The sequence below is a fragment of the Labrus mixtus genome, chromosome 16, assembly GCF_963584025.1.
Source record: "Labrus mixtus chromosome 16, fLabMix1.1, whole genome shotgun sequence".
NCBI classification, from domain to species: domain Eukaryota; kingdom Metazoa; phylum Chordata; class Actinopteri; order Labriformes; family Labridae; genus Labrus; species Labrus mixtus.
The window spans coordinates 22,073,676-22,088,073 of record NC_083627.1 but is presented as its reverse complement, the minus strand read 5'-3'; the positions used below and the strand labels follow the sequence as shown (position 1 = coordinate 22,088,073).

At 37.5% G+C, this 14,398-nt stretch overlaps 1 protein-coding gene across 2 annotated transcripts; it reads right to left on the bottom strand.

Moving 5' to 3' along the window:
* Positions 1-18: 18 nt before the first annotated feature.
* On the bottom strand, positions 19-8,027 carry cndp2 (carnosine dipeptidase 2). 2 transcript variants are annotated; one of them, XM_061059404.1, is made up of 12 exons: positions 7,873-8,027; positions 6,418-6,495; positions 5,825-5,968; positions 5,484-5,646; positions 3,878-3,966; positions 1,657-1,857; positions 1,456-1,540; positions 1,181-1,341; positions 920-1,084; positions 683-824; positions 433-580; positions 19-211 (listed from the first exon to the last, which is right to left on the bottom strand). In XM_061059404.1, exons 2-12 carry the CDS (start codon positions 6,475-6,477, stop codon positions 145-147), a joined length of 1,425 nt encoding a protein of 474 aa, XP_060915387.1. In that variant the 5' UTR covers positions 6,478-6,495; positions 7,873-8,027; the 3' UTR covers positions 19-144. The 2 variants fall into 2 exon arrangements, with proteins under 2 accessions (XP_060915387.1, XP_060915386.1); XM_061059403.1 differs by lacking the exon at positions 7,873-8,027 and having other exon boundaries at positions 6,418-6,577.
* Positions 8,028-14,398: the final 6,371 nt, after the last annotated feature.

Sequence of the window (14,398 nt, the reverse complement as noted above, 5' to 3'; positions counted from 1 at the left end):
TGAAAGCAAAACACATGGTAACAAAGAAAAATATTTTATTATCAGGAGGCAGTGAGTATAAAACTTTTAACCATGGATGGTAAATCATACCACAAAGCTTATGGCTCTTAGAGTGAGAATGAACATATCTGATGATGCAGCTCTTCATTCAAGCTGGGACACCTCATGGAAGTATGCACCCAGCATCTTGATTCCCTGAATGTAGTTGGTTCTGAAAATGGAAGAGATAAATATAAGGATGAGCTTATTCCGACAGTGAAAAGTTCAGCCAATAGTTATACTAATTATTAAGATGATATATAAAGAATAAGGAGCTGACAACAAACTTACAGCCTTAAAAGAATGTATCATTTGTCATGTGTAATCGCTTTTCTTTTCCCCAATATCACATCTTAATTTATCAACACTTGTGCTTATTCCCATTTTCTCTACCTGTTGATCTTTTCATTCTGGGAGTGAGCTCCATCATCAGAGGATCCCACAGGGAGCAGCATGACGTTACGTCCTGTGGCCTCCTGGAAGGTCAGGGTGACGGGGATGCTTCCACCTTCACGAGTCAGGTCGGGCTCCACACCAAAGACTGTGACAAGCAAAGGAAGAGGAAGAGGAAGTATGTGTTTTGAGAGACTCTATCCTTTTATCATACACACTGTATAAGTCTTATTCTACTCAGCCTTTGTACCTGTCTTCATGGCCTTTCGGCCAGCCATGTAGTGTGGGTGGTTGAAGTCAGAGACCCAGGCCTTGGCTCCGTGGCCCATGGAGACATTCAGTTTGTTGGGGCTTCCAAGTTCAGAAAAGTTCTTCTCCAGGTGGCCAATAACCTTGATAATGAAAGAGACAACTGTGAGATATTTTGACATCCAAACAGTTTTTTTTTGGTCACCAAGAAAAGTGTGAAATGTTGCAGGGGGTCTACCTGCTTCTCCACAACTTTGGGGTCCATGTCAGGGACGAGGCGGATGGAGAACTTGCCGATGACCTTGCGAGGAATGACCGTCTTGGACCCTGTTTCAGAGAAAGCTCCCTCAATACCATGAAGAGAAAGAGACGGGTATCTCCAGCGATGCATCAGTATTTTCTCCTGCAGGAAAGAAAAGAACCAGACGCATGAAATTATAATAAATTACAGTGCGATCATTCAGAGCAGAGCAGCACATTTCTATCTTTGATGCCTTGCCTTGGTGTCATGCAGCAGCTTTCCAACTCCAACATCTTTACAGTATTCATCCAAGTCAAACTCAATTTTCTCATACAGCTTTCTTTCCTCCTCTGTGAGGGGGGCCACGTCGTCATTCATGCCAGGAACCAGAATTTTCCCCTTTTTGTCGACCAGAGAGCCTGTTTATAAAAAGACAAAAACCAAGTTTAAACTCTCCTAATCCACATCTCTACAACACGCCGGTGTTCAAATGTGTTTGATCAGGTCATAGTTAAATGGTCAGCTTCACTTGCCCATGAGCGCTATGAGGTCAGTCATGGCTTCATGAACAGAGCCGCCAAACACCCCTGAGTGAAGGTCTTTGTCACCACACGCCACCTTTGAATAAATAAACAAAAAGTTGTCGCATTAAAAACACAGATAGACAAGATTCTGGAGAGCACTCTTGATTTGGCTACGCTATGAAATCAAACGGCTCTACAATCGAGCTCCACCTCAATGAAGAAGTAGCAGATTCCTCTCAGGCCATAGGTGATGCAGGGTTTGGTCTTGCCCAGCCAGTAATTGTCAGAGATGCAGACGTAGTCCACGTCTTTCAGGAAGGTGTCTTTCCGGGCAAACACCAGTTCATCCAGACCCTCAGAGCCAGACTCCTCCATCCCCTCAAAGCAGAATTTGATGTTGATGGGAAGCTCCTGCAGAATGAAGAGAAATATAAAGTTCCAACCCAAGACCATGAAAAAAAACAATATTAGTTAAGAGTCTATTCCTGTTTCAAGGAAAAATAACAGAAGTTAAAAACAAGAAGCAGGTGACGTGACTCTCTTTAATCATTGAGAGATGGCTTGATAAAACATGTGACACATTGACCCGTTTCATCCAGAGACCTTTGATCCCTTATCCTGCTGACGATCTGAAGTCATCAACATGAAAGAGTTCTGTACCTTTACATGGATATCATCCATCACTGAGAATGATACAGGATCATATTGGAAACTCACTCCATAATCCACAGCAAAGGCATTCAAAAACAATATTTGTGTCATTTTGAACATTGTGTTTAATTGATGAACGGGACACCTTTTGTTTTGGGATTTAAATACACACATCATGTGGTGACCATTTTAAAAACAAACCCTATATTGTCCAAAGCAGTCATCACTGAGATGTGAGTTGTGGAACTATTTCCGGATGCCTCTGGTACTCTTTTCCAATAGAGTCTTCAATCTGTTTATTATAGTTCATGATCGGGGTTCACTAATGCACATCAAATGTCTCATTCTGTCCAATACATCATAAAGCATAAACTGTTACATCCAAGTCAACCTGACACGGTCAAAAAACTATATGCTTCCAAACACACACCTGAATCCAATTACCTGGAGCCTTGGCTTTATGCACAGCATAAGTCAAGACTCCACCTAGTGTTCAGTGTCGGAATTACACTCAAATACAAATTCATAGTGTTCTGTTAGGTTTCTTGCAAAGGATCAAATAAAACAAGCAAAGGTAAATCAGTCTGTGATGGGATCTATTGAAGTGTGTTGGAAGGAAGTTTTATTTTTTCCCCCCTGACTGTCAGACAGCCTGGCTCCTTTGCTTTATTTTGCTTTGGAGAGTTTCATTAACCTAGAGCTCAAAGAGACAAACAATCACTCACACTCATGTCTGTGGGTATTCTAGAGTCACCGCTGAATGAGGATGCAGGTCCCTGCTGTTTGGCCAAAGATCTAACAAGCTGAACTGTAATAATACAGCCAAACTGTAGCTCTAATTTAATTTGAAGGTGGGGAGAGATAGTACTACCGGAGGAGTAGTTGCCTTTGATAACAAAGTCTGGCCTAAGTGTTTCATCTTCTCTTAATCAAGACCCAAAAGCCTGAATTGATTTATCAAACAATGCAGCTCTAACAAAACAGTCAACCTTTAGTTTCCCTCAGAAGACATAATTTAAAACTGTGTCAAGATAAGATCAGTAAAGTAACTCTCTCTTTCAATGAACACAGAGATGGATGTAACTTATAGTAATCATTCCATTCACATTCTAGTGGTGACTTAAATCATCACACCTCTCTATATTTCTGCTTAGACAATCCGGTCAACATTCCTGATTGTGATCTGTGTTGATGTTCCCATCACTGTCCGACAACACCCTTTTCTTAACGAGGTTATTTTTGGAAAGAAGAACACAATCAAACAGAAACCAAAAGAGGTTTGCTCTTTTTAGCTTTAGGGTAAAGATAACTAGTTTGAGATTATTTGCCTCAGAAAATGAAAACAGAGAAAGTTTGGTTTGTGAAAGTGTGGCTGGTCACAAAAGGGATCATTATGAAGTAGTATTTAAAGTAAAACTGTAAAATGGACCTGCAAATGGGATCTTTGAAACTTAAATTGTGTCCCTAATTGCAGTGCCTAGTGAATGGTAAAGGAAGATACTATAAGGCTGTGTTCACGCTGCAAGGGTCGGATTTTCTGCTTCAGATCTGATTCCTTTTGTCTGGCTGTTTACATTGTTTTTGAAATGTGGCCTGTATCAGACTACAGTGGAAATCCATATATGAAAATCTGATTTGAATGATCCAATTCTATGTGACGTGTGCTGTTCACACAGTCATAATAAAATCAGATCTGAGACACATAGGAGCAATAAAAGTCAGACTCCGGTCACTTTTTCCTGCAGTGTGAACTCATCCTGAGTTAAGGGACCAAACTCACCAGCTGGAGCTTCTGATAAGCCTCAATGCAGTTGAACCAGGCCAACACCGGACCCTTGTCATCAGTGGAGCCTCTTCCATAGAGTTTACCTGCAGAGACAAAACTGTGGTTTTAGTTTTAACGCCTGGAACTCAATTTGATTATAGCATCTTCCACCTGTTTTGTTTTCTAAAGCCTTTATTTATTACATTTTTTAAAAAGAGTTCTGAGATTCCTCTATTTCCCTGTTGAGAGCTTGTTATACCACTGGCCTTTGCTTTTGGTTTATTTAAAAAATATTCAAGAGGATTTGAGTGAGCTCTGAGAATTGGATGAAGTGTCTTTTGAAAAGGGGCAATCTTGGAATGCTCTGTTAACTTTGTCTCAAGAGCAAAAAAGAACGGTGTCTTATGTCTGGATTTTCACATCTAAAGTTCTGTATACTTTAGGTCTTTCTGTGTGATGTTTAATTTTGTTATAGAAAATGTTTATCTTTATATTGGATAAGTGAAAGTTGCCCTCTTTATTCAGACTATCTCTGTTGTGTGGGATTGTAAACCCAGCTATTAATTTATTGTGTTAGAAACCCATGAAGTCTGTTCACACATTAGTGTGAGGGGAAAAAAGGCATCTTTGCACTCATTTCTTCAACAATCAAACAGCTGATTTAGAAAGACGACATCAGCGAAATCAGAGCCGAGCAAGAAGGAATCAGACGAGAGGAAGAGGATGTGTTACTTTCTGTCAGCTGACAGTCACCAGAAGTTGCATAAGACCACTAGAGGTTCTGTATTAATGGCATACAGATAAGAAACCTTATCTTCAATGTTTCATCTGTCAGGTTAAACAGCATAGAACGAAGCTGACGAGGTTAATAAGTGCTGATAAATTACACATCATATCATCATATCAGGGTCTTCACGCAGTGGAAATAAAAGACGGCTCAGCAGTAAATCCAAAATTTCAGAGCAACATCTGTGATCTGAAAATAAAATCTTTCCTCGAGACCTTCAGGTTTTTATGAAACCGATTGTTCACTGCTTTACTAAAATACATCAGTATTAGTTCATCTTGGCCTGCGGGGGTTTGCAGATAAGACGTGATTAAGGACACCTCCCAGCCCTGAACCATGAGGTGACTGAGATGGACTTTGTAGCAAACTGTGATATGATCACAAGTACAATGCTGATAAAAGCTCAAAGAGTATCTAAACCACACATTACCTTTTTAGTCATGATGATAAAAACTACTTCTGTGCTCAGAAAAAGGAGTTCACAGTTACTGTTATATGATACTTAGGCCTTTAGAAAAATCATTACAATACTAACTTATTGGTTTATTGCTCAGTTTAACTACATGTCCCTTTAACTTTCCTGCCTCGTCTCCAGCTCTGTTGTTTCAGTGAGATTTGATATGAAGGTTGCCAAAAGAAGGCATAATATCATTACATGTTGGACTGGAAACAGAAACCTCAAAGTTAATCACAACATGTCTCCTCTTTCAAGCCAAAACCACATTCCAGTCTACTTCAGAATCCGATAGCTTTGTCTTGTTTTCAACTGGCAAACTTCCAGGATCCAACTGAAACCTAACTAAAAGAGAAAGTCAAACCAAGTTCTGCTCTCACCGTCTTTCTCAACCAGGGTGAAAGGCTCTGTATCCCAGCCGTCATCAATGCTGGCTGGCTGGACATCGAGGTGGCCGTAGATACACACCGTCTTCTTGCCCGGGTCGGACCCCAAATGACCCAGGACGATAGGAGGGAGGGGAATCTCCTCTCCAGAGGGGTGCTGAATGCAGGGACAAATACAACAGTATTATAAAGAAAGGGTGACATATACAGTGTGGACTCGTTCTATACAATTACAACAGTTTAAAGAGCCAAATTAAGAATAACAATGGTTTTAGAGTAAGCCGTTAAAAACTGAAACAAAGAACAAACTGACGACTGACAAATTGCAAACAAACCTCCTGTTTGCCGATATCCACCATCTCCACCGTCCCCCCCAGCCTCTCGATGTCTTTGGCTGCCATCTCCATCATCTTCTTGATCTCCCCACGCTTCTCTGGCCAAGCAGACACACTCTGGACCTCCACCCAGTCTGCGAGGCGCTAGGAAATGAAGGAAACGTTCATGAAAATGTGAATATACCCCTGAAGAGAACACTGAGGGTGTTACAGGATAGAACGAATGTTCAGCCTTAAAGTGAATGTGACTAAGCATACAGATCTCTATTATGACAGCTACAGTACACCAGCCCTCAAATTAAACTCAAATCAGTTTGATTTTAACTGTATAGAAGATTTCATGAAAACATAAACTGATTTTATTTCGATTGCTTCAGTGGCTCTGGTATAAGCCATTACACACACACACTAAGAGTGAATGAGGTATAGAACTGCATAGCAATCAAGATGAAAACACAATTTAAATCAGGTGTAGACAAAGCCTTTGGCTGCAATCTAATCACAACAAGTAAATACCTGACCACAAACCAAGAGGTCATAAAATGTGAACTTAGTGTACATTTAAGTGCAACATAATAACTCCCTCAGCTTACCTTTACGTACAGATCCTGGTGTTCGTCCACATACTTGAACAGTGTTGGGAGATGAGCCATCTTTGCCAGCGACAGAAGCTGAGGGTTAAGACAGGCAGAGTGGAGTGAGATCCTTTCTTACGCCCCTTGCAGTCTTATTGAAGCACAAAACCCCGCCCTCTGTAAACCTGCTGACTGCAGCAGCATTTACAGCTTCTCTCACATGCACACACACTAAAGTGTTCATAGTCCCATAACAGCATGTTTTATATCAGGAAGCTGGTGATCATTTTGGAACATTTAAAGTCACAGCTGACTGATGTGTTTCTTTATATATCCTGTGGTTTTTTTACCATGAAGGAAAAAAAAGCACAAAGTAGAAAGTACAACCTTTTAAAAGTCCAACTACAGGAGAAAGGACATTTCTCTTCCTTAAAGCTCATATGTAAACATTTGTAAAAAAAAAAATAATAATAATAATAATTAAAAATGAAGCCACAACATTTTTGTGATAAATTAGAATAAAATACATGAAACTTTAGAGCATTGAGCAAAGTTTAATTATTCATGGCCTAACAGTTTGTAAAAAAAAGATCCTGGCAACGTAAATTAATAATAGTTACAAGAAAGGTCTCATTCAAAAGTGTACATTTAGATTTAGTTTATTAACTGGGACAATTTGAGCAGTAGCCTACTTATCATTTCTTAAGACAAATACTTCTTTGAGATTAACTTTAGGTCCTGAATTTATGCCAAGTCATGAATTAGATACAGGAATTTTCCCTTTGTTCCCTTGCAATCAGCATCAAATATATGAGGGACAAAAATGACTAAAGTATAAATAAATAAATGAATAAATAAATAAATGTTGGGAGAAATGCATACAATAATGTATAAATAAATAATTAAATAAATGCATCAATAAATATATAAATAAATATATTTATTTATGTATTTCTGTGTCCATGTTGTACAAGGAAAAGTAAATATGTAAATTAATTGTCCCTCATACAAATATGAATCAACATCAAAGAAAAATAGCTAATGTTGACTTCAAGTTACATTTTAACTTATGGCCTGGTCTTCACTTGATTTTAGAACAAAACTTTATATTATACAATCTACCGTAAGTGAAACAAATATTTACTTTATAGTTATCCCGTAGCGTTACATGACATAAAGGATTATCATCGATCTTTCTCACGCCTGAAGTTTATTAAATCTCGAGCTAGCTTAACAGAAACAGCTGACAGGTTACATATCAAGCTAGGTGGCATTAGCTCGCTGCCAAACTTATCTAAATACCACTAAAGTAGAGTTAGCTGGATAACCCTAACGTTACACTGAATTAAGGGGAGTGTTTTCTTGATACATATTTTGTTGTATACATGAATAAGCATTAAAACAAGCTAACTGTTCACTTTGTAAGAACTCACTTCGTGTTTATCTCCGTCCAGCTGATGTCACTCTCCTCACCTGATGGGCGCTTCCTCAGATTCTTCTGAAACGTAGCTGACAAGGTTTATGTTGTTTTTCTGAGAGAACAGACACTTCACCACCAGCCCAGTAAGCCCAGTATGCACAGAGGTAGCAGTGTTGAGTGTGTTTTGTTGCAAAGGATTGTGGGTAAGCGACAAATGCTTGGTCATGTTGATTCATATGGTTCAGAAACAGTACACAGAGGAGAGCAACCCTCTGTGCAAAATACACACAGGTTACCAACGCTTTATTAACATAGCCTGCAGAAGCCTCAATTGTATTGATAGCCTACCACATATAAATAATTATTAAATGCAAAGTGCTTTACAGATAGATAAGTTATGAATTATTAAGACAGCACACAATTTAAACAGTTAACAATTTAAGTCAAGCACAAGAAAATGATCAAAGAAAGTGGAAACCATTAAGGAATGAAAACAGAGATGCAAAATAAATCTATAAATAAACTTGCCTAGTGGTAAGTTGTAGCCTAGAGGGGCAGCATTTTGCAAACCCATTTTCTACCATATACTGTACATCCGTGGCACCGCACTGAGTGCTCCTTCATGCATTATAGAATGTGCTTCTCACAACCCCTCTTGGTGCCCCAGGGGGTCCTTACCCCCACCATGTGTTAACTCCAAGGTGTATTATTCATTTTAGATTTACAAAAGGGGATTCAAAGTGGGAACTTGAGTTTTTAAATGAGGTAGAAAGGGTTTCAAATGATACACCAAGGTGAATGCAACTATAACTGTTTTCATACTTCCCAGAGGTTAAATTTCATGTTTTGTTATCTTTTGACATTTCCAGCACCACAATGTTTATATCGTTGATAGCTCTACAGAAATTATTTATTTAAAACTACTAGACTACTTTTATTCAAGTAACCTTTCTGGGCTTTGAACTTGTGACATTTGCACAACATTTGTTGTAAGTGCCTTTACTTTATGTCTGGAGTTTTAGGTTCTTCAGAGGAGAACTCTGAATTTCTGAAAAAGAATGAATGAATCAACAATTTTATTGCATCTCCAGCAAACAGAGTCACAAGTTTATTACCACAGTACCGTTCAAGTTTAAGAGAAACCACCAATACCAGGAGCTGTATTTTGAAATAATTTTATTCTTCATATCATAAATCATCCTCAAGTTCTTTTGCAGCAAATCCTTATGGTGCCTAGTAACAAAAAAAATAATTTGGTTAGATGTTATAATATTGTTTGAGTAAATTTCCAAGGGCAATACTTATGGAGTTAGATCAGTCTCGATATTCACAAATGCACACAGAAGGATTCACAAATGTATTTCAATGCACACACAAATATATTTAATTCTATATAAATGTAAAACAAATCCACAAATAAAAAAATAAGATTCACAAATGTATTTCTGATTCACACAGAAATATTTATAGTTTTGTATATATGTAATAGAAATCCACAAATGTTACATTTATATACAAACTGTTTGTTATTTGTGAACCTCATTGCATTTGTGTGTGGGATTTTTGAGACTCCCCTGCCGTGGTTGCCAGTGATTAGCCTAGCTACCAGACAATCTGACTAGGTCATCTTTATTCTGACCAGCACAAACAACAACATAGTAAACAATGGGTCCTTGAAAAGCCTCGGCCCCAACACATCGGCCAGAATATCACCAGTTTACTCAACACGCAGTCAATATAGCCAACACGATAAACAACTTTCCATATAGTACGACAATCACAGAGACTGTTTGTGCTGGTCAGAATAAAGATGACCTAATCAGATTGTCTGATAGCTAGGCTAATCACTGTCTGCGCAGATGTAACGCTAAAGTGATCACATTAAATCATACCCTTGAATCTACACTACTGTGATTGGCCCTTATAAATCACTATAATGAGCCTTTTCTATGATTTTGATGTCTTGTAAAAATAAATTCTTCCATAAGTAGAAAATGATTCTGATATGGTTGGACTTAGTACTTCCTAGACTACATGCACAAGTAATATGAAGTAATTTTACTGTGTACTTTTTGAGAAATCCATTGACAAAGTCCCTTATAAATCACTATAATGAGTCTTTTTTATGACTTTGATGTCTTGTAAAAAATAATTCTTCCATAAGTACATTTAGGTACTTTTACTGTGTACTTTCTGAGATAATACAGCACAATAATGAGCCTGTTATTTTCTCAAACCCTGGGACCCTTTTCAAAAAACTGTTAATTCATCAAAAATTGTTCTACACATTTATATAGGCCTACCTTTAACTTCATAAATACATGTCCTTTAACCTATTATTTGCCATCATAATCCACAACATTACAATGTGTATTAATTATAACGATTTTATGTTTTAAAAATAATTAAATTTATAAATAGACATTAGTTTTTCCCTATATGTTCTGTTTAGCTTTTGAGTGTGTGGGTTTGTTTTTACACTTATTTTACCTTGACCCTTATTTTTACCTTAAAATCAGAAAGCGTTAAACTCATAAACCCGCCTCTTCCTCTCCTTCTTGAGGAGGTGATTTGCGCCGAGGACTTGACGGACGGAGAAGACTATTTGTGTGGAACCAATGATGACAAATCGTCAAGGGTAGGTTTATTCTAAATAGTTGATGTTAATGTTCAACAGGGTAGCAGATGACAGTTGTATGTTAACGCTTTTTTCACTTTTCAAAAACCAATGCTGACATATTTCTTGTCTTTTTGTATCCTATACAGGCAACATAACATATTAATGAAAAGTTTTGTTGTATAACTGATAAACTTATTTTAATCATATTCAATCTAACACATCTAAACAAACTACAGCCTCTGAAAATTAGTTCACAAAACGCAGCTTTTCATAGTCCCCAGAATCATTGATTTCTTAATCTTAATCTTAATGAATCATTGATTTCTGTATGCATGGAAGCTGATGGAGCAGGGGGAGTCTGAGGCTATCTGCTGAGTGGATATGATGATCAGAGTTCAATTGTGGCATCATCAGAATTGTTTTTCATCACAATGTATGTATTTACAAATAAAATGTTTTCAATTGTGTTTGTTAGATGACAATACAAATAAATAATATCAGAAATATGAAAAGAATATGCATTTCTGCTATTGTAGAAAAAAAGATTTGCACTAATTGGGAGAATAGAAATCAGGCTTGTTGTAGACTGTTTCTTGTAGTTATTTGTGATGAGTATATGCCAATACTAAGTCTTCAGATAGATCCTAGATACCGCTGCACAATGCACATTGAGTACTTTGGAGTTGATTTAGTCAGTCCAATGGATATTGACAACTGAATATCTCTGCAATTCATAAATAAAAAGAAAACCAACATTCAAGATGTTCCTTCATTTATCTCTAAATGTAAATAAATCGTGTAAAATAACAAACATGCTCTCAAGACCGAAGCCTTAATGCTGTTTCAATGTCCTCTCTCCTTTGAATCCATGGATTTAGTGTTGATTGTTTCAATAAAAACTTTGCCTGATTTAGCTTAAGTACACTCAATCTGCAGTTGAGCTCATTGTTTGCGTCATATTGACTTTTATTTGAGCCACTATCGTGAAAATTTCAGTTTTAAAAAGGGTTAAAAATGTAATGGCAGCCAGACAAATTTTAAGGAGCCATTTAAAGTTCTTGTATGTGTTTACATGTTAAAAAAAGTTTCAATCTGGTGTATAAACCAGCTTCACCAGCATTAGCATTAGTATTATTGTCCAAGTAGCAAATGATCTTAACCCTGATCCAGTTAACAAGCTACATATAATTTTACAGAAACAAAGCTGCCAATAAACTTAAAAATGTACACATTATGTGACTGAATATCATTTTATTTTCTGCCAGTAAACATGGACAACCACTGTGCTATGTGCTCGACCTCAAAGCCCCCCAGGATCAGGGCCTGAAATGAATACTCAAATGTATGTTGACTTCTTTTAAGAGTTAATTTTTATAGCGTTTAATAAAAGTTTATACAGTGACAATAAGAGGGTTATGAGAGGATTCTAGATTTAAGTTTAGTCAGTAAGAGGACAAAGGATTTCCAAACTGGTTATGGTTTTCCACCTTGAAACAGGGTTATTGACTCTTCAGAATCAGAATAAAAGCACAAGATCTCCTGCTGACAGCTTAAAAAGAATAAGATAAAAATATAAAAAGCAAAAAAAGATATATGATAGAATATGAAACACAAAATGTGCAGATATGTGCATGATTTGCAGTCTAAAACAGAGTGCAATGTAAACAGAAAATATATAAGTCCAGTGAGTGTTAATGTAATGCATCAAATCAGTTTCAGCCTTCACATTACTGTCATGTACTGAGCTCAACTGTACTTTTGACACAAACCGGCAGCACTTCTATACAGAGATGTTCCTCAATCAAAATTTGGTCTTAAAGGCTGAATGTGCAACATTTTACACTGTAAATATAGCAGAAATCCAGTATATCCTGAGTCATGACTGTCTACAATGAGTGCCTATAACTAGAAATGTTTCTCTATTGCACAAGATTCTCTATTCCTGACAAGTTGATAAAGGTTTGCACATTTTATTTTACAGATACAGTGTGACACATGCGAAAGAGGGTACCATGAGCAAAAACTCCAACATGCAAGGGTGAACGATTGGGATTGTGGATAGTTGTTGGTGTTCAGAGTCTTTGTAATTTCATATGTATGATCTTTGAAAATGTTAATGTTTATAAGAAATGTAAAAACAATGTCAATAGTAATTTTGTATTCGTGACTGATTATTAATATTTGAAAAATGCTTGTATGTGTGTTTATTGCAAAGTATTAAAAGTGCAAAATGTAGCTGTGACAGAGCGAATCAAATTGGTACTGTCACATTCAAAACACGAGAGAGCTGTGTCATAGTACCTGTGCATGTAGTCTAAGAAGTACTAAGTCCAACCATATCAGAATCATTTTCTACTTATGGAAGAATTGTTTTTTACAAGACATCAAAGTCAGAAAAAGAGTCATTATAGTGCTTTATTATGGACTTTGACAATGGATTTCTCAAAAAGTACACAGTGGAAGTACTTCATAGTAACTGTGCAAGTACTTAGTCCAACCATATCAGAATCACGGTGTACTTATGTAAGAAAATATATATAATTATTGTTTTCTCCAAGAAAAAAGTTTTTTTTTTTTTTAATTGTGAACACCTAATTTTGAAAAACGGAAGTTACCGCAGACTGGCAGAATTATTCTCACACTAACTTCCCCGACCTCCGAAGCTATTCCTGTTATCTCATAGTCAGTTTTATGGTAAGACCTAGGCATTTAGCACTTGACGTCATCGCTCTCTCTGTCTGTTACTCCTGCTCGCTCTGCAGTCCGGCGCATTTACCATAAAGATCAGAATACGTGGGCACTTCAGATTTAGGGGCGGCTCACTTCACCATGTAAACTCGAGGAGCGGCTGGCTTGACCGCAGTCTGGAGCAGACTCTGGATTCCCCTTACAAGATGCAGTAGTCACTTGTGTCTGACCGAACTCATCAACAACTGCACGCTATAGCCATCACTCTGCAATTTCAAAATATAGCTTTAGGCCAAGATGTCTACATTTTCAGTCAATTACATTTTTAGTATTGTGCAGATTAAAGTTTAGGCATTTAATTGTGTATAGAGTAACCTACACATTTCACATTGCATCCAGTGAAGGGTACACTCAGGGTGTTCATGAAAAGATTCACTTCATAACCACACGATTCAGGAGCGTCCATGACAGACAGCAGGTCCTTTGATCCTGGGGAGGGAACATATTGCACACAACACAAAGAGAACAGGAGAACGCAATAATTGTTAGAAGTGTAAGACAGCAGTCTGAGACATTATCCTATTCAAGAGTCTGCACAGCCCAGACAAAGAACCTTTCCGAGGTCCAAGTGAAAAAGGTTGATACTTTAATTTTGAAGAGGACATGTCCCCATAGGCTAAAAAAAGCCTTGAAGCGTTAGAGTCAAGCCAGAACATTGCCATCCATATCTAGAAGAGTAGTTAATGAGTCATACCTGGTGTTGTACTGCTCTGTGGCTGACTCCACTCTCCTGTCTGGAATTTATTAAGAAGCTCCTTTTCATTAATCCGCTCCCATCCCTGGACTGTAACCAGCAGCAGAGTCCCAACCAGGAACACCAGAAGTTCAAACCCATGCAGTGCCATGGATCCAGGTGCAGCCCTCCAACAGCTGCTGAGCCCGTGAAAGATTTAGCTTTTCTACATATTGTATAAATACAGAAAGTTTAGGTGTTTCTAATATTTTGACATCTTTGTGTATACTGAAAAATGTTACCAGAAATAATAATAAAAATTGTCAAGTCCGCAAAAAAAAAAACATCCCAGCTTGTTACGGATAGGGTTTATCACACCCATGATTTGTTTGAAGAAATATCACAGCTGTACATTATAAACTGGTCATATGTATGGCTTGTGATTGACATAGGACAAAATCATTAAACTAAGCATTCATGTTACCAATATGTGAATATTTTACAGAGCATCAAGAATGTTTGGTCTCTTGTTTTGTTA